Source organism: Ranitomeya variabilis, chromosome 7 (genome assembly GCF_051348905.1).
Source record: "Ranitomeya variabilis isolate aRanVar5 chromosome 7, aRanVar5.hap1, whole genome shotgun sequence".
Lineage (NCBI taxonomy): Eukaryota > Metazoa > Chordata > Amphibia > Anura > Dendrobatidae > Ranitomeya > Ranitomeya variabilis.
Window position 1 is genome coordinate 147841403 of NC_135238.1, and position 20589 is coordinate 147861991.

General features: G+C 41.4%; 1 protein-coding gene across 21 annotated transcripts in view; it reads right to left on the reverse strand.

Annotated features, from left to right (window-relative positions):
- Positions 1 to 7855: 7855 nt before the first annotated feature.
- The window catches only part of ABI2 (abl interactor 2), a 142728-nt gene continuing 129994 nt past the window's right edge, over positions 7856 to 20589 (reverse strand). For all 21 annotated transcript variants that reach the window (XM_077272000.1, XM_077271997.1, XM_077271996.1 and 18 more), the window contains 3 exons: positions 14438 to 14524; positions 13526 to 13699; positions 7856 to 9733 (listed from right to left, as the gene is read on the reverse strand). In XM_077272000.1, the coding sequence (XP_077128115.1) occupies positions 9558 to 9733; positions 13526 to 13699; positions 14438 to 14524 (437 nt within the window). In that variant the 3' untranslated portion in view covers positions 7856 to 9557. The remainder of the gene's footprint in view (positions 9734 to 13525; positions 13700 to 14437; positions 14525 to 20589) is intronic.

A 20589-nucleotide genomic window follows, 5' to 3' on the forward strand; every position in this document is an offset into this window, starting at 1 on the left:
TAGGGTTACTGGCATAGCTGTTCTCATCTGATAAACTCATACAAATTCCCTATAATCCTGAACATCCATAATACCCATGTTCCCTCCTTTTATCTGATTTTTTTTTTCACAATTCTCATTTTGTCATTTTCCAAATCCTTCAGTGCCTGTTTCTGTCCCCAAGAAAAGTTTGGTTTACAATGTATTTCAGCAAGCTCTTTGCTAACCATATTGACAATTACATCAATTGAGGACAAGTCTGCAGATGCTGTGGGCATCTTGATGCTTTTTTTTTTTTTTTTCTTGAGGGACATGAAAAGTCCAATCCCAGTCAAGCCTGGTGCATAATCACTGAACTCCATCAGTTCTCTGATGTCTGGTAGTAGGTCAAGGGGAATGTTGAAGTCTACACACGCGCTTGTCTTGTGAAAAATATTTAATATATACATGCATGAAAATCAGTGTCTTTCAGACAGAAAACATACCCACAGTGATGAGTGAGTATGCTCGTTACTCGAGTTTCTTCAAGCATGCTCGCGTGGTCTGAGTATTTCAGCAAGCTCAGAGATTTAGTTTGTGTCGACGCAGCTGCATGATTTGCGGCTGCTAGACAGCTTGAATATATGTGGGGATTCTAGGGCTAGCAGCCATAAATCATGCAGCTGCATCAACACAAACTAAATCTCCAAGCATGCCTAAATACTCAGAGCCCACCTGAGCATGCTCGGAGAAACTCGAGTAACGAGCATACTCGCTCATCACTCTACATACCCATTATAAACACATGATACCAGTCCCAATATCAGGCACTCCAAATACTAAATAACTATATATAGAGAAAGAGAGCTGTGTGTATGTATCAAGCCATGCTGACTCTACATAGCCCTGTCCACTCCACACTCAAAGCCCCGTCCACACGGCCCAGGTTGTTGGCGCACACGGGCGGAGACACATTCACATCAAAATCCACCCTTTCAAAACTCACCGGCTGTAAGCTACTATCAGGGCTGCCGCCTTCAGAGTATCAGTGTGCGGCCGGCACAGGCCACATCTACCTCCGTCCTGTCTAGAATGGAGTTGCTCCTGTGAGGCAAGACATCAAGGGAAAGGAAGGAGCCTCATGGATTACACCGCTGTGTCATAACAGGAAGCTGCTGTGCACGTGTGAGGGGAAGAGAGGACTGAGGGGAAAATGAAGGTGTGAGTAGAAAATGAGAGAGGAGTGAGGTGAAAATGAGAGATATGAGGGTGGAGATGTGAGAGGGAAAATGAGAGGCGTGATGGGAAAATTAGAGAAGTGAGGTGCTGCTGTAGTATGAGGCTGTGTATAGAGAACAGTGAGCTGCTGTGGGTGGAGGCTGTGTATAAGGCCACATTCACATTGGTCAGTATTTTACCTCCGTATTTATAAGCCAAAACCACGAGTGGAAAAATAAAAACAGAAGTGGTGACGTGTTTCTAATAAACTTTTCCTCTGATTGTTTTACTCCCAAGTTTTAGCTTACAAATACGGAGGTAAAAATACTGACCAAATCACGTGTGAACAAGGTCTAAAGTGTGGTGCTGCAGAAGAAGTAGGCTGTGCATACGATACGCTTTATTGCTATTAGTGCAATTTGTCTCTGGATCAAGTGTTTCCAATTGTATATGGAAGAGGAGTGCGAGGTGCTGCCGGAGGAGGAGACTATAAAGGAGAGAAGCTGTGCTGCAGAAAAATGCTGTGTATAAAGGAGGAGCGTGAGGTGCAGGAGGAATAAGGCCCCTTAACTGCCTCAGTTAAAAGTCGTATTGGCAGTCGTTAAGGGTTTAATATTGTGCTAAAAAAACTTTAGCTTCAACAAAATGGCACTGGTTGTGGTACCAGTGTGGGAGCATTGCTATGTTCAACATTAGTTACTATGCCCGGGCAACGCCAGGCTCTTCAGCTAGTGCCCAATATAAGGAAACTTTATTCATCAACAGACATACCGTAATTAAAAACATCCAGTATAATGAAAATGTAGCATGGGAATAAAGGTCTATACAATTCAGGAATAACCCAACCTGAATATTAAATCCACAATGTGATATAACTATACCATGACAATTGGGGCTATGTGGCCTTAGCACTTAGTGGAGCAATTATGAAAAAATGCAAATATACACGAAAAGAGGCTCAGTGGAAATAGATTGTGCACGTTTCATGCCCACTGGAAGAAGCCAACGTGAAACACGCAATGGGGCGAGGCCAGTTCTGACGAGTATTTTCCCATCCACTATTTTAACCTCTTTTTTTGGTATATTTACTATATGTTGCTATAATTGCTCTATCGGGTGCTCAGGCCACATGACCCCAATTATCATGGTGTAGTTATATAGCTTTGTGCATTGTGGATTTGGTATTTGGATTGGGTTGTTCTTGGCTTGTACAGACCTGTATTCTTGTGCTGTGTTCTCTTTTTTTCTGGATATTTTTAATTGTCTTTTAATTAATTCAAAATAAACTTTGTTACTTTTATTAGGCATGTTTCTATTATGTGTAGGTTTCTTACTTACCCATTCTGGTCTATGGGGTTTTCCCATATGTCCAGTTTTTCTTTGTTTTTGCAGATCAAGTATCGACAAAAAAAACAAAATAAACGTGTTTTGATGTAAGACATGAATCAAAGTCGTCAATGCAAGTTATGGGGCCCAGAAAAACTTGGGAGAGTACACTGATTGCATCCATGTGCTGTCTGTTTTCCACTGACAATTTGCTCGGAGAAACGTAAGAATTCTCCAAGTTCTTTTTTTTTTCCTATCCAAGAAAAAGTGATCAAACATTGATGAGAAAAACCGACAGTGACAAGACACTGATGAAAATCTGAGCCAGCTCACTGATGAAAAATGGTTGTTTTGTTTATTCCTTAACGCTTGAGAAAAATTCATTGATGAGGCCTAAGAAAGAAAATAATCCTGAATGCACACAAAATCGCAAACTGTGCTTTAATACTTTATTTATTTTTAACAGGAGCTTTTAATACACAGCAATATTCATTCAAAGAGTGAGGGGAAACATTTCTTCATGTCACTTCATAGGTGATTTATTGGCACATGATATCAACAGAAATTGTAGCAAAACTGACCAAATCTTATGCAGAACCTGGTCCCCTAACTGTTCCATACACATTAGGAGGAGAAATATCATGCCAGTCTATTGAAGAAACACCAGGAAAAGAAAGTGTTCCGGAAACCCAGGATCTAGTGCTGCAGCATAGCATTATCTTGTCATCGGTGACTGCTGCAGTATATTCTATTACAGTTATAAGCCACTTCCACCCTTATTATTGTTCCTGTAGTGTAATAACTGCAATTAATAGAAATGTATCTTAACTTGTGACCCAATGACAGGTTAATAAGCCCACCCCAGAGCTCCTAGGCAAAGAGCCTCCCAGTATCGGCTATGAAGCTATTCTTCTAGCATCATGCTTAATACATAGCTCTGATCAGAAGAGATAGCAGCGTTCAGAAATATAGGTCTTGACTACTTTGTGTTAAATAGGGCCAATATATATATTTTTTTAAATAAATATGTTAGTCTGTGCCCCACAGCTAAACCACCAGGGGTCTCTGACGCTGTAGAAAGACCCTGTGAGCGCAGATATGAATTCATTATGAACCGAGTAACAATCTGTATTTGCCATCATGGCACGTTCCAGCATTCAGGCACTTCGTATTACATATTAGTTACAATATCTTTAAAGGGAAGCCATTAACAGGTTTTTGCTACCTAATCTGATAATAATGAGACCCTGATTCCAGGGGTGTGTCACTTACTGGGCTGCTTAACGTAGCTTTAATAAAATCCTTGTTTTATCAGCAGGGAATTATCAGTAGAGGACTAGTAGACCTGCTGACATGTAGTCCAACCCCGCCCCATCACTAATTGGCAGCATTGTGTGCACACTGGGCATGATCAGAAAGCTGCTAGTCATGTGGGCGAAGATATACCGAGCTCAGCATTCAGAGAACTGGTAGATTTGCAGCCGACCAAATGGTTTTTAATCAAAACTGTTGCACCAGTAAAGTGAAATCACTGGAATCAGGATCTCTGCCCCTACATCATTCTGCTCTCAGATGGGGGAACAAATACCTGATGATAGATTCTCTTGTCTCAACTTCTCAAATTGTTTCCGTTTTCAGGAGGGATTTTTAATTTTATAGTATACAGGGTGCCAGCCTAGGTTACTGACCTCCCGCAAGTGTCAGAGTGGCCAGTTACCCAAGTAAGGAGCATGCCGTGCTAGCAAGTTCTATGCTTTACAGCCTGCCCACGTGCTCTGACCAGCCTCAGTCCCATGTGCTTCTCCCGTGCTGCAGAAGTAAAGCTGCCTCTGCTATCTGCCAGGCACTGGGCTCAGTATGGACCAGCGCTGCGACCATGCCGATGAGCTAAACTGTCAATCACTAGGCGTGCACGACCACTGGCAGAGCTGGGAGCAGTGCTCTCCTGGAGAAAAGATGGCGAGACAACCCCCTTTAATATGGAGCTAATATTAACAAGGAAGGAAATACGAAACTGCAATTACCTTGGATGGTCTATTTCATCTACTGTTATACTCTTCATCATTTGTAATACCCCTCTATGGATAATGAAGAAACAAAATATTGAGGTACATTTGGGGGGAATGGGAAAAAGGATACAAGCTACAAATGTGTAAAGCTTGATGTAGCAGCATTATAAAGCACAGATTGGAACAATCTCCACACATTTGATTAATGAGAACGTGTTTTATGGCAAAATTTACAAAACACATTTAATTTTAAGGCTGAAGTCCAGATTAATCATTGACTAAAAAAAATAGGGTCAGGGCCTCCCCTAGAGAAAAATGTGCAAAAAGACAGTTTGGTCAACAACTCCGACTTTATATTATTTTTCACTAATATGGTTGCTAATAGGGAATCACCCCTTTAACGGGATTTGCTTTAGCACTCATTTACACAATCGTGTGTCTGCACCCTTCTTTGGGCAGATGTATTATATCTGCGCTGGTACAGTGTACATTTGTATGCTTCTCAATTCATAGAGCATTTGTTCACCAATTAATGCTAGGTTCAGATTTGCATTTCAGGATCCAGTAGGACATTCTGGAACAAATTCTGTATTTAAAAAAAGTCTGGGAAAAAATACAGCATGCACTATGATTGAGCCCTATTATAGTCAATAAGGTATGTCAGACCCCATGTCCAGCATTATCTGGCACCAACAGGTGGGACTCTCCCCTTCTCCATCCTACCCACCCTGTCTTAAGAATAGACAAGACCACATATAAATCAATGCGGCCCCTCAGCTTCCGGGTCACACAGGACTGCTAATTCAGATTATCTGGTCTAAAGGGAACATACGGACAAGTGAACAGAGCCTAATTCTTCAGGTAATACAAGGAGATTGGTTTTTAAAATACTTCAAACTAAACCACATTCATTAATCAGTTTTTAGACACCTCTCACCACACAGAGTGGTCATAAATACCACATATGCGATGTATCCCAAATTATGATACAAGGAAACTGGATTGCTGTATAGAGCAACGATTCATGGGAACTTTGTTGATTTGGGAATACATTTGCTCCTTTATAAACATTATTTTTGGTATCTTGTCCAACAAAACACGGGCGATCACACTGGTTGATTCTATGCTTTCACTTTTTTCCCGTATATGTTACAATTGCCTATAAAATACTGCTACCATCATCATCTAGTATATTCTGATTAGCCCTCATACTGTAAGATTACTACGCTATCGAGTCTGCTCTGTTATGTCATACTGAATTAAGGGAAATATTTTCTTCGAATAATTTGTCTTTTACGGATAAAAAAATGTCCTGTTTAAAGTAAAAAAAAATAATGCAATAATGGATCCAATAAGGACAACTCCAAGAAAACGTTTTAGAAAGCTATTCCTGTTGTATCTGCACTGACGTTGCAGCCACTTGTACCCAGGCCAAGGCTGTGTTCACACTGCGGTCAGAGGCTCACATGGCAGGAAGATCTGATTTGGCTCCAGTGAACAAGCAATATTCTTTATTTACAAATATATGATACAGAAAACATAAGTAACGTATGCTGCCACTCCCGAAACGCGTAGATGTCATTGTCAGGGCGATGGTAGCGCTATCCTGGTAGCTTGTTTGTTGGAGCCGGATCAACTTCCATTTTGTCTACATTTCCATGCCATGGCAGAGTTGTCATCTGAGCACCGAACACAGGAATAGCAATGGTGAGTGGGAAAAAACATGAGGGATCTTCCAATATGAACGTGCCCTTAATGCTGCCGGAAAAAGAAGGATTGTGAATCATGGATTTAGATCACCTTGAAATTTGTTCCTGTACAGAGAAGAAGGGTCAGCTTCCCTCTTCCTACTCTAATAAACATGTATGATTGGCAGAGCACGCATGTCAGGTGAATTGGCCATCACTTACTGCATGTATTTGGCCAGCTTCACTCGTTACCCTAGTAGTGCAATAAGCCGATTTAAAGTAAATATTATTTTCTTATGAATATTTTAGGTGTAAAACAATGCATTCATTTCTATTATTGTTCTAATGGAATTTTCCACTATAGGACAACCCTTTTTAACAGCACCAGACTGAGAAACAAGAAACATAATGCATAGTTACCTTCCAGATTAGCGCTGCACATGCGCTGTAGGCACAAGTGTCTCCCATTATTTTTATTTTGTTCTGCATACTGGTGACCTTAGGGGATGTCCTGTAGTGAGTAACCCCTTTAACATTCCTTTATAGTAACCAAAAGATTTATTTTCTGATTCAGGGCCTCGTATTACCTGCTTAGATGCAAAAGTTTAAAAAAAAAAAAAAAAAATTCTGGCTGCCGGCAGCCTCCTTCGGCTAGGCTGTTCTTACAGCATACATTTCCATCATGCTCAATAATTCATATGCAGAATATACCCGAGCTCTCCCCAATGAAAGCTACAGACAAAGCAATCATCATCTTTTAAACCTATGCAGGAATGTGTTGCTCTTAATCAGAAGATATAAAAATCATCCAACAATATTTGATCTATGAAGGTTAAAAAAAAAATAAAATAAAATAAAGGAAGTCATTAACATTAAACGGGGTACAGCAAAAGTCCATTCCTTTTATAATAATAACCTATCCATATAATAGGTAATAAATAGATTGGTGAGAGTCCCGCACCCTCTCCCCCCGATCCGCTCTTACAACCTTCAGTGAGGCTGGATGGTAACACTGTGTAGTGGCCGCTGCTGGGTACTGCAGATCAGCTCCTATTGAAGAGAAGGGGAGCTGAGCTGCAGAACCCGGTAGTGGCCCTACCCAGTGTATGGTGCTATGCTGTCGCTGGACGCTGACTCCGGGCATGTATCAATATACAACTGTTCTTGTAGATATTAGCAGCCAAGTGGCACAGAGATTATGCTGCAACTCCCAATGTCACAATTTCCCAAGCCTTGGAAATGGCAGGTCTCTTTACTTAGCAAGGCACAACATACAGTGCAAGCTTCATCTCTCTACTCAACCACAGCTCAGGTGAGGGTCTCAAGTGTGCAGCCATGTGCCCCCAGAATACCAAGGCTAATCTGGAAGATGACGGATCTAGCAATAAATACTGCAAAAGGCATGACAATGCACAAATATGATCACCTAGAAAACTATTTCAGGCGTTAGTGATAAACCGATTTATGAGTTCCTAGAATGGGGATGATTCATTAAATATTCCAGAGCCACCAACACCATCTACAATGATTAGTAGGAAATAAATAGAAAGAAATAAAGGCAAATGATACCTGAGATCACGGCTAGACTGAAAACAACCAAAAACAAATACGGACAGAATTGTTGTTTTTGGGTGTTTCTTTTTTCTTTTTTTTTTTGCAATTCCATACGATTGTCTCTAACAACAAATGGCCTGAGGCACAATGTAGAAAGGTGAACTATTTAGGAGGTGTCCTTGAGTGTAGTGACCTTAGTACCTTATGTTCAGGTCCGCACACCGGAGAATAAAAGGACTTTAAAAGCCATTACCTAAATCTGCAAGAACGGAAGCATTAAACTCTGCGGAGATGACCAACGGGAACACCCATCTGACCAAAACACAAAGGAAACAGTCCTTCAGCTTCTGATCTCATTTCTGGGCTATACATTATTATTATTATTTCTTATGATGTGCTGCCTGTCTTCCAGAAGGCGTTCTGTCCCCAAGGTCTCAGCACACACTGAAGTTTAGGTCAGTATTTTACTGTCACAATTAGAAATGGATGCAAGGAGAAGAAATAATAAAACAAATCTTTCCATTACATTTCCTCTGTATTTAGGATCTTGTCTTAATATTTGTTTCCAAATAGTGATCAAGTCTGCAATGTGTGAATAATGCTACAGGCTTGTTCGCGTGAATTAAAAAAAAAAAAAAAAAACGGCAAAGTGAAAAAGATTTCTGAAATCTTATGCACATGTTATTTTTTCCTTGCAGATTTAGAGAAGTTTCAAACCTGCAGCATCTCAATTCTTTCATGTTTTTGCAGCATTTTTCACCCATTCTAGAATGAGAAAAAAATGCTTCAAAGGAGGCATAAAAAATGCACATATTTTACACATTATTTTTCCTGTCAAAAGACAAGTATTTGCAACAGACATTTCTGCACCAAAGATGCAACATGTGCACTAACCATAAAACAGTTGACTTTCCTTATGTAAATCTCAATATATAATACTTGATGCCAAGTTCCAAGAATTTGACTGCATTTGTACTTTGTGCTGAAGTCTAAGAAAATAATAAAAATCAAAAGCTAGAAAGGTTTGCTTAGGTTTTGAGGGTCATTGGTATAAATGGCTAACACTGGATGTCTTTGGGTCACTCTATATTCAATAGCTGCCAAAGCAAAGACTGAAGTTTCCAAATCGGTCCACAAAATATCAGAACGGAGTTCTTTCTATGATAACTAAGAGGAAGAGCTACGGAGCCTTGTCCTGGACCCGTTGTAAAACTTCTCTTTGGTGTTCCTATGGTAGTAACCACCCTCACAGCAGAAGGCATAGAGTCAGAAGATTGGAAGGTAGTTTAGAGTTAAGCAACCCCAAATCTCTTCTAAGTATATGCACATGGGGCAGGTTTCATACATCTGAATTAGGCGGTTTTTTATAACGAGCACAAGTATATCTGCAAGACCTATTGAGAGACAGGAATTTCTGCAGCACATCTGCCATATGTTAATAGACCCAAAAAATGAATACACTACATACTTGACTATGGCTAGGAGTACATGACCACATTATTGTGTGGAATAAGGGTGAAGTTGAGCTCATAAATGTCATAGACCCTTTTATTTCATTTTAAGACATCCAAGAGTCCAAAAAGTTTAAGTCAATTGGCTAGAACTGCTCCAAAACAGCAGGAAGATCACATATGATCAAACAACTTGTATCACTATTTCTTTTAATGGTCAGAAACAAAAAAGGAACAAAATGAAGTGACTCAAATGACAATGATCCTCTTCAGCTTATTAAGTGGCCCCCCAGGGGCTCATGGAAGTCTGGGAAGCCTCAATGGTTCTGTTCAGGGACTTTGCTGTTGGGTCGTCATTCAGAATAGTGCATGATTGACTCCACGTAGTTGCCTGGGAAAAGCCCTGTCACCCCATTCATGACTCCCTCATACCACCCATCGTCGTTCTTCTTAATGACATAGATGATGGCTCCTTCCTGAAATGAGAGCTCGTCTTCTTTATCTTTCGAATAATCGTAAATTGCCACAACTAGGAGGGAATAAAAAGAAATATTGCATCAAACGTATGGGTCAATGAAATAACAGAGTATTCTGTAATGGTAGAATCATACAGTGACCGTACCCACGAGTGCAGAAATCCACAAAACATTTAACACATGCATATTTTTGACAAAATCCTCAGCAGAATATGTCTACTACGCCTGGACTTGGTCTTCGAGAAAAAGAATATGAAGCAGCACAAACTGAAAGGTTGTTAAAGCCCAACAACCTATAAAATGCAATAATCAAAAAAAAGGGGACAGGACTCAATAATGGGTACGAAAAAAGCAAAGAATGTTTCTTGGCTCACATGGACAAGTGACAATGTTTAGGCTCAAATGACAAAGGCCAGTTTGAGATGAAATATAGCAAGCTGTTCATAAGGGGTAATTAAATAATTCACTTTTCTTTATTGATACCTATTTTTCAGAGGTTTTTTTTTTTTTTTATTATTATTATTGGACTTGGTGTCTGCTTGGCCGACGTTTCTATCATGTGAATCACTATTCTGAACATAGAGTGGGGGAAAAAGTATTTGATCCCTTGCTGATTTTGTAAGTTTGCCCACTGACAAAGACATGAACAGTCTATAATTTGAAGGGTAGGTTAATTTTAACATTGAGAGATAGAATATCAAAAATAATATCCAGAAAATCACATTGTATAAATTATATAAATTTATTTGCATTTTGCAGTGAGAAATAAGTATTTGATCCCCTACCAACCATTAAGAGTTCTGGCTCCTACAGACCGGTTAGACACTCCTAATCAACTCGTTACCTGCATTAAAGACAGATGTCTTACATAGTCACCTTTATAAGACTCCTGCCCACAGACTCAATTAATTAGTCAGACCCAACCTCTACAACATGGGCAAGACCAAAGAATAATGTTTTAATTTATCTTAATGAAAAAACTGCAGCACACTCCAATATCTTATTTGTATGAAAATGTAAACCTTCAGTCAGACAAGTGTCTATAAGGGTATGTGTCCACGTTCAGGATTGCATCAGGATTTGGTCAGGATTTTCCATCAGTATTTGTAAGCCAAAACCAGGAGTGGAACAATTAGAGGAAAAGTATAACAGAAACATATGCTCCACTTTTGCATTTATCACCCACTCCTGGTTTTGGCTACAAATACTGATGAAAAATCCTGACCAAATCCTGATGCAATCCTGAACGTGGACACATACCCTTATAGTACAAGACAGTAAATATAGCCAATGTCTTGTTTTTTTGTAGTTTTGATACTATTCATATTCCCATAAAACATACAGAAAAAAATCCAAGTGGGGCAAAATGGTGAAAGTAAAAAGAACCTTTTTTTTTAACCTAATTTTTATGGTGTTCCCTGTGAGGTAAAAGTGACCTGGCAATATGATTCTCCGGGTCAGTTAAATTACAGCAATACCAAACTTTAACTACACATTCATAATGTATATTAATGGACAAGAGATAAAAATTAACGGTGTAGAAGACAAAATGTAGTTTGCATCGCCATTCTGTGAGATCTGCAACTTTTCATTATTTTCAGTCGTTGGACCTGTAGGAGGACATGTGTTTTGAATTGCAGGCTGATGTTTTTTCTTATGCATGGTGTACGCACAAAGTTTTTATGCCTTGTTACTGGAATTTTTCAGGGAGGCACAACTTCAAAAAACAACAGTTCTTTCTAGCAATTTTGTTTTTTTTTGTCTTTATGACATTTACAGTTTGGGCTACTTAATTAAAAAATGTTGCTACACCAGACTCATACGAATGTGGAAATACAAAATATTTTTTATATTTTTCTTCATCTTTCAATTGGGAGAATGATTCAAGCTTTTAGCTATTTTTAAAAATTAAAAGTCTTTATTTTGTTGCTTAGACTCTTTAGGGGACTTGAACCTGCGATCATCTGATCCATTTAGTATTGCAGTGTTCAATGAATATTATGGCTTCATATGAAGTCTAGTCTTTGGGTAGGTTTTACAGGAGTAGCCAGATGGTGTCAAAATGAGCTTTCAGTAGGTCATTGGGTCCATCTGCACTTTACAATCATGTCTTGGAAGGAGGAGAGGCAATGTAAGCCCAAAACAGCACCATCCCAGGACCCACGTCACTACACTGTAGCTCTCAAACATAGACAGGGACATTTAAGGGGTTAAAAAGCAGCAATTGGAGTTAGATTCTGTTGCTGCTGTTAATCCTATGGCCGCTGTTAGAGGCAGATGTAGACTGTAGGACACAGCTGACATCTGCCATATGTGCAGCTCGCGCCATACACCCAAAGTGTGATGTACATGTACATCACATCTCAAAAAGGGTTAAAGGAGTGGCCATTGTCAATTTTTTAACATGCTGTAAACCATTGCGTTTTGTCTGTAAACCCCCTAATTTTATAGATACAAATGTATAAATATTGTATGCAGCGCTCCATGCATTCAACAAAATCCTGACCGCTTTCTGGCATTCACCTGGCTGTGTCCACTTCTGCTTAGGAAGTAAGGACCTCCTAGCGCATGGGCTATAAAGTCTCCTAGATCTCCCCCTGCGTGGACAGAGACAACAGACAGCCAAGAAGCAGTCATGAAAGTAAATCCCGTGATTGCCACCAACTTTATTCCTATGGACATGGAGAGTTCAGAATCTGATGTTCACACTTTCTATCCTTAAAATGAAAATTTAGGGTTTATGAGGGTGTTCAGAGCATCCTGGTACAACATACAATTTGTGGCATATAATAATTTGACTGGAAAATTGTCCTTTTTTTAAGTAAGTATTCCAGAGGTAATTATGGCATATCGTCAGGACAAAACATTTTGATTGATGGCAGTCTGACAACCAGTTTGATCTCAGACAGAAGGTTTAGCTAGTGCTGCAGCTCCTTCATGGTTGATCCACCATCCAGTGTAAACACTTAAGGTACCTTCACACGAAGCGACGCTGCAGCGATAGCGACAACGATGCCGATCGCTGCAGCGTCGCTGTTTGATCGCTGGAGAGCTGTCACACAGACCGCTCTCCAGCGACCAACGATGCCGAGGTCCCCGGGTAACCAGGGTAAACATCGGGTTGCTAAGCGCAGGGCCGCGCTTAGTAACCCGATGTTTACCCTGGTTACCAGCGTAAAAGTAAAAATAACAAACACTACATACTCACCTGCGCGTCCCCCGGCGTCCGCTTCCTGTACTGTGTGAGCGCCAGCCCTAACAGCAGAGCGGTGACGTCACCGCTGTGCTTTTACTTTCACTTTCTTTAGGGCCGGCGCTCAGTCAGAGCAGGAAGCGGACGGCAGGGGACGCGCAGGTGAGTATGTACTGTTTGTTTTTTTTACTTTTACGCTGGTAACCAGGGTAAACATCGGGTTACTAAGCGCGGCCCTGCGCTTAGTAACCCGATATTTACCCTGGTTGCCAGCGTAAAACATCGCTGGTATAGTTGCTTTTGGTGTCAAACCTGACGATACACGCTGGTCTGACGACCAAATAAAGTTCTGAACTTTATTCAACGACCAGCGATATCACAGCAGGATCCAGATCGCTGCTGCGTGTCAAACACAACAATATCGCTATCCAGGACGCTGCAACGTCACGGATCGTTGTCGTTCTCGTTGTAAAGTCGTTTCGTGTGAAGGTACCTTTAGTCCCCACTCTACAGTCCGTCTTGTGCAGTGTAGTATCGTTCTGTGTGCAGTCTGGGGTAATCACAAGATCAGTTGGTCAACTCTCAATTTAATGGTTCCTTGTGTATTCAAGGCTTATCCCAAAACCAGATGGACAAAAATCTTTTCACATACCCTTCTCTAAGTAGGTCCTTGGTGCCCAAGGTGGGTCTTCTTCAGCATACGGGTCACTGTACTCTACTACTGCAGCTTCCTCCTCTTCATAGTTTTCCGGAGGTGGAGGCGGCGGGGGAGATTCATCAAATACAGGTTCTTCTGTAGGAGGTGGGGGAGGTGGAGTCTCAGAAACTAATTTGACAGAAATGTGAGAACAAATTATGCAAGAATACAAGGTGTACACTGACTATGTATACGGAGACTTTTACACATAAATATACTTACAGCACACAACACACTTAACATGAGCATTTTATGAGTCCAGCTAGAGCTCAATACTCGGTTTAATAATAGCCAGGTGAAGTTTCCAAAGGACTATACAGCCATTCTAACACACATTGTTAAACTTCGTACACTAGGTTCGTCAAGTCTAGGAGGTCTGTTTAATAATGTATGCCATCTGGTGACAGACTAGTCATAATTTTCAATAAATAAAAAATATAATCTGGCTATATATACACATGTAATACCTGGAGACAATTTTAGGAAAGAAATTACCATTATTAAGCAGGAGGTAATATGGATTTCTATGTTACCAAGTAGGAAATAAATAAATTAATAAACTTTGGCTACGGCACTGCCTTTTAGTTTATTAATAAATGACCATGTTTGAATTCTTGGGTGTAAATCCTATTTAAAAGTTCAAACAAGTTAAAATACGCATTTATTCTCACTAAAAAATATATATTACATAAAAAAGGTTATGTCTTAATATACCAGATAACAGAAATATTGCTTTTCATTCCAGATCGTTCTGTGAAACAAGATACAGGGTTTTATCAGAAGACACCAAAAGGAGTAAGAAAAAAAAACAAACTGGTAGAGGTCATTCGAACTAGTGGATAGACATTTCAAGTCACAGAAACTTACTGTTTTCTTGAACTCTAGCCACGAATCCCATCAGGGGTAACTGAGGAGTTACCTGTAGTATAGAGGGAGGCGGAGGAGCATGCGATACTGTGAGGAAAGGAGAAACTATTAGTGAACACCATTCAAACGGAATCTAAGCAGAATACGGCCATCACTTTAGTCATTAAAGGAGGTTAACTAGGATTATCAAAAATGAGCCTGTGCTGCAATACCAGACAAAGCTCCTGGACAAAATTGGTGCTGCTATTATTGGAACAAAAGTCACTTTTTTCATATTCTTCACAACCACTAAAAAGGAATCTGTCAGTAGGATCAACCCTCCTAAAATGTCTACATGCGCATGTAGGTCAAAGGAAGCTGAATAAAATGATACCTTGATACCTGCGATCTAATGTCTTATTCCAGGGAAATTAACGTTTTTCTTATATGTAAATGAGCTGTTCAGGACTATGGATCGGACACTGATCTGCAGGAGAATCCGCCTCCTGGGATTATTGTAAATGAAAGGGGAGTTACCAGTGCGAGACATGTAACTAACACAGAACAGTGGCAATGAGATTTGTCTTCTTACAAACACATTTACTGCAGCCCTCACAGCTCTGCTGAACTGTAACAATATTACAGCCCTCTCTGCCTGGGACAATGAAGCGGAGAGGAACCTACCAATGTGTCAGGTATAAATCACACACAGCTCTGCAGTGAGACCAGGAAAGCAGAGAGCGGCCACTACACATCACACTGGTAACACTGGTAAGCCTATAGGTCGCACTGGCAACTCACCCTTTTACTTAAAATAATCTCCGGAGGCAGATTCTCATGCAGATCAGTGTTCAGCCCATAGTCCTGAACCATTTATATACAAGAAAAACATGTATTTCTCTTGGATAAAACATTGGATCACAGGTATCATTTTTTTTAACTTTCTATGGCCTACATAACAATATAAAGGCTTAGGAGGGTTGATCTTACTGACAGATTCAAATTAAAGGCATTTTCCAGTTACTTTATACTGATGACCTATCCTTAGGATTGGTCATCAATGTAAGATCAGTTGGGGTCTGACACCTCATACGGATCAGCTGTTAAGACGTCCGGTGGTGGCAGTATGTAAACAGTGTAAAAAAATGAAACAGCAGCGCCAGCCACTATTTAGTGCTGCGGCAGCTGGGTACTGCACATCAGGTCCTATTCTCTTCAACATTTTATTTAGTTTTACTCGCTTATATAGCACAATTAATTTACACAGCACTTTACAGACATCATAATCATCACTATCCCAATTGGGGTTCACAATCTAAATTACCTATTAGTAGGTCTGTGAAGTGTGAGAGGAAACCCACACAAAGCTGGCGAGAACATACAAACTCCTTTGCTTATGATGTCCTTGGTGGGATTAGAACCCAGGACCTCAACACTGCGAGGCTACAGTACTAACCACTGAGCCACCATAAGTGCATCTGCATGACCCAGCAGCAGCTACTAAACAGTGAATGGACCGACAGTGTTATACTCCTCAGCACCAAGGAAAGGTTCATCAATGTGAAGTGGTGGAAAACCCCTGTAAACATTAACCATATACATTGTAGGATGCTACTTTATTTATTACAGAAATAATAAAGTAGACTGCTCATGCATGCTTTTTTCCCTTCAGCTTTTTGGGGGGAGTCGGGTTCTTTTTTACCATGATCCTTTTTTCTTTACAGAGTGGAATATATCACTTATGCAATGTCAGTTACTCTAGTGTAACAAAAAAAAAAGTGTGAAACAGCCAGAGAAACAAAGTACAAATTGTCCTGGATGCCAGAATTATTTTCTAACACTCAAAGCAAATAGTGAAGGCAACAGAACATTTATGAAAAAAATGGACAGTGATATGCTGCTGTACTGTTCTGGAATCTGAAAATAGTAGGCATAGGTCAGTAAAACTGCTCTAGTATTCTAAACATACTGACTATCAAATGGCAATCTGCATTTTGGATACATAGATAAACACAAATGGCCTCCTATATTGAAGATATTTTGGAAAAACGGGCTTTTATCTTCTATCCTATATTGGACTATAGCAGTTATGGGCATCAAAGCTATTTTTCCCAATATATATATCTACAGTGGGGGGAAAAAAGTATTTAGTCAGCGACCAATTGTGCAATTTCTCCCACTTAAGGCTATGTGCCCACATTGCAGAAATGCTACGGAAATGTCCAAAGCATTTCTGCAACTCCCTGCCGCGGGTAAAACGCATGTGGAACTCGCATGCGTTTTCCCCCAAAACACAAGCGTTTTTGGCTTGCAGAATGCTAGCGTTTCCCAAGCGATTTGAAGCATCGCTTGGAAAAGTGATTGACAGGTTGGTCACACTTGTCAAGCATAGTGCTTGACAAGTGTGACCAACTTTTTACTATTGATGCTGCTTATGCAGCATCAATAGTAAAAGATAGAATGTTAAAAATAATAAAAAATATAGTTATTCTCTTCTTCCGACGGCCTCCGATCTCCTCAGCGGCGCTCCCAGTACGGTCCGTTCCCAGGGATGCTTTGCTCGATGGACCTTTTGTGACATCACGGTCGCATGACCGTGACATCATCTCAGGTTTTTCGCGCAATGCATCCCTGGGAACGAAAGCCGCCGCGTGCACCACTGAGAGTCGGGAGGACTCCGGGGCCTTCAGAAGGTAAGTATATCCTTACTAAATGGTGGCCCAATTGTAACGCATCGGGTATTCTAGAATATGCATGTCCACGTAGTATACTGCCCAGCCACGTAGTATATTGCCCAGCAACGTAGTATATTGCCCAGCCACATAGTATATTGCCTAGCGACGTAGTATATTGCCCAGCCACGTAGTATATTGCCCAGCCACGTAGTATATTGCCCAGCCACGTAGTATATTGCCCAGCCACGTAGTATATTGCCCAGCCACGTAGTATATTGCCCAGCCACGTAGTATATTGCCCAGCCACGTAGTATATTGCCCAGCCACGTAGTATATTGCCCAGCCACGTAGTATATTGCCCAGCCACGTAGTGTATTGCCCAGCCACGTAGTGTATTGCCCAGCGACGTAGTATATTGCCCAGCGACGTAGTATATTGCCAGCCACGTAGTAAATTGCCCAGCCACGTAGTATATTGCCCAGCCACGTAGTATATTGCCCAGCCACGTAGTATATTGCCCAGCCACGTAGTATATTGCCCACCCACGTAGTATATTGCCCAGCCACGTAGTATATTGCCCAGCCACGTAGTATATTGCCCAGCCACGTAGTATATTGCCCAGCCACGTAGTATATTGCCCAGCCACGTAGTATATTGCCCAGCCACGTAGTATATTGCCCAGCCACGTAGTATATTGCCCAGCCACATAGTATATTGCCCAGTAACGTAGTATATTGCCCAGCTATGTACTATATTGCCCAGCCACGCAGTATATTGCACAGCGACGTAATATACAGCACAGAGCCACGTAGTATATTGCCCAGCCACGTAGTATATTGCACAGCGACGTAGTATACAGCACAGAGCCACGTAGTATATTGCCCAGCCACGTAGTATATTGCACAGCGACGTAATATACAGCACAGAGCCACGTAGTATATTGCCCAGCCACGCAGTATATTGCACAGCGACGTAATATACAGCACAGAGCCACGTAGTATATTGCCCAGCCACGTAGTATATTGCACAGCGACGTAGTATACAGCACAGAGCCACGTAGTATACAGACTTAAAATAAAAAAACATATACTCACCTTCCGAAGGCCCTTTGAAGACCTGGCCCTGTGTGCGGTGCACGTGGCAGCTTCCGGTCCCAGGGTTGGTATGGGGGCAGGACCTGTGATGACGTTGCGGTCACATGACCGTGACGTCATGGCAGGTCCTTGTCGCATACCATCCTTAGCACCGGAACCTGCCGCTTGCATGGAGCGGTCACCGGAGCGTTGCGAGAAGCGGGAAAGGCGGCGGAAGGTGAGTATATAATGATTTTGTATTTTTTTAAATTATTTTTAACATTAGATCTTTTTACTATTGACGCTGCATAGGCAGCATCAATAGTAAAAACTTGGTCATACAGGGTTAATAGCGGCGGTAACGGAGTGAGTTACCCGCAGCATAACGCGATCCGTTACCGCTGGCATTAACCCTGTGTGAGCGGTGACTGTGGGGAGTATGGAGCGGGCGCCGGGCACTGACTGCAGGGGAGTAGGGAGGGACTAATTGGACTGTGGCAGTCGCTGATTGGTCGTGGCAGCCATGACAGGCAGCTGGCGAGACCAATCAGCGACTTGGATTCCATGACAGACAGAGGCCGCGACCAATGAATATCCGAAACAGACAAAAAGACAGACAGAAGGACAGACAGAAAGACGGAAGTGACCCTTAGACAATTATATAGTAGATGTTTTATTTTAATTCTTTTTTTTTTTTTTTACAGAAATATGGTTTTCAGGGCCTGAAGAAGAGTCTCCTCTCCTGCAGACCCTGGGTACCATCCGGACATGGAGCGCTCACTTTACGCATGGTGGGCATAGCCACATGCGTAAAGTGAGCGTTTCAATGCAATTCTATGGCTGTGGGATCGCCCCGATTCTGCAGAAATAATGAACATGCTGCGGATTTTACCGCTATGCGCTTCCATAGTGGGAAAATCCGCAGCATGGGCACAGCAACTGCGGAATCCCATAGGATTGCATGTGAATGCGGTTTTTAAGTGTTTTTATGCATTTCCGCTGCGGTAAAAAATGCGGCAGAAACGCATAAAAAACGTAACGTGGGCACACAGCCTAATGATGAGAGAGTAATTGACATCATAGGTAGACCACAACTATTCGGTCACCTAAAAACATGCAAGAATTCTGGATCTCACAGAACTGTAACTTCTTCTTTTAAAAGGCTCCTCTGTCCTCCACTCATTACCTGTAGTAATGGCACCTGTTTGAATTTGTTATCAGTATAAAAGACACCTGTGCACACCCTCAGTCACACTCCAAACTCCACTATGGTGAAGACCAAAGAGCTTTCGAAGGACATCAGAAACAAAATTGTAGCCCTGCACCAGGCTGGGACGACTGAATCTGCAATAGGCAAGCAGGTTGGTGTAATGAAATCAACTGTGGGAGCAATAATAGGAAAATGGAAGACATACAAAACCATTGATAATCTCTCTCAATCTGGTGCTCCACGCAAGATCTCACCCCGTGGGGTCAAAATAATCAGAAGAACAGTGAGCAAAAATCTTAGAACCACACGGGGGACCTAGTGAATGACCTGCATAGAGTTGGGACCACCGTAACAAAGGCTACCATCAGTAAAACACTACGCAGCCAGGGACTCAGATCCTGCAGTGCCAGATGTGTCAACCTGCTTAAGCCAGTACATGTCTGGGCCCGTCTAAAGTTTGCTAGAGAGCATTTGGATTATCCAGAAGAGTATTGGGAGAATGTCCTATGGTCTGATAAAACCAAAGTAGAACTGTTTGGTAGAAACAAAACTCGTCGTGTTTGGAGGAGACAGAATGCTGAGTTGCATCCAAAGAACACCATACCTACTTTGATGCATGGGGGTGGCAACATCATGCTTTGGGGCTGTTTCTCTGCAAAGGGACCAGGACGACTGATCCATGTACATGAAAGAATGAATGGGGCCATATATCGTGAGATTTTGAGTGCAAACCTCCTTCCATCAGCAAGGGCATTGAAGAAAAAACATGGATGGGTCTTTCAACATGATAATGATCCCAAGCACACCGCCAGGGAAACGAAGGAGTGGCTTCGTAAGAAGCATATGAAGGTCCTGGAGTGACCTAGCCAGTCTCCAGATCTCAACCCCATAGAAAACCTTTGGAGGGAGTTGAAAGTCTGTGTTGCCCAGTGACAGGCTCAAAATATCACTGCTCTAGAGGAGATCTGCATGGAGGATTGGGCCAACATACCACCAGCAGTGTGTGCCAACTTTACAGAAAACGTTTGACCTCTGTCATTGCCAACAAAGAATATATAACAAAATATTTAGATGAACCTTTGTTAATGACCAAATACTTATTTTCCACCATATTTTGCAAAATAAATCTTGCCAAATCAGGCAAGGTGATTTTCTGGATTTGTTTTTACATTTTGATTTTCATAGTTGTGGTCTACCTATAATGTCAATTACAGG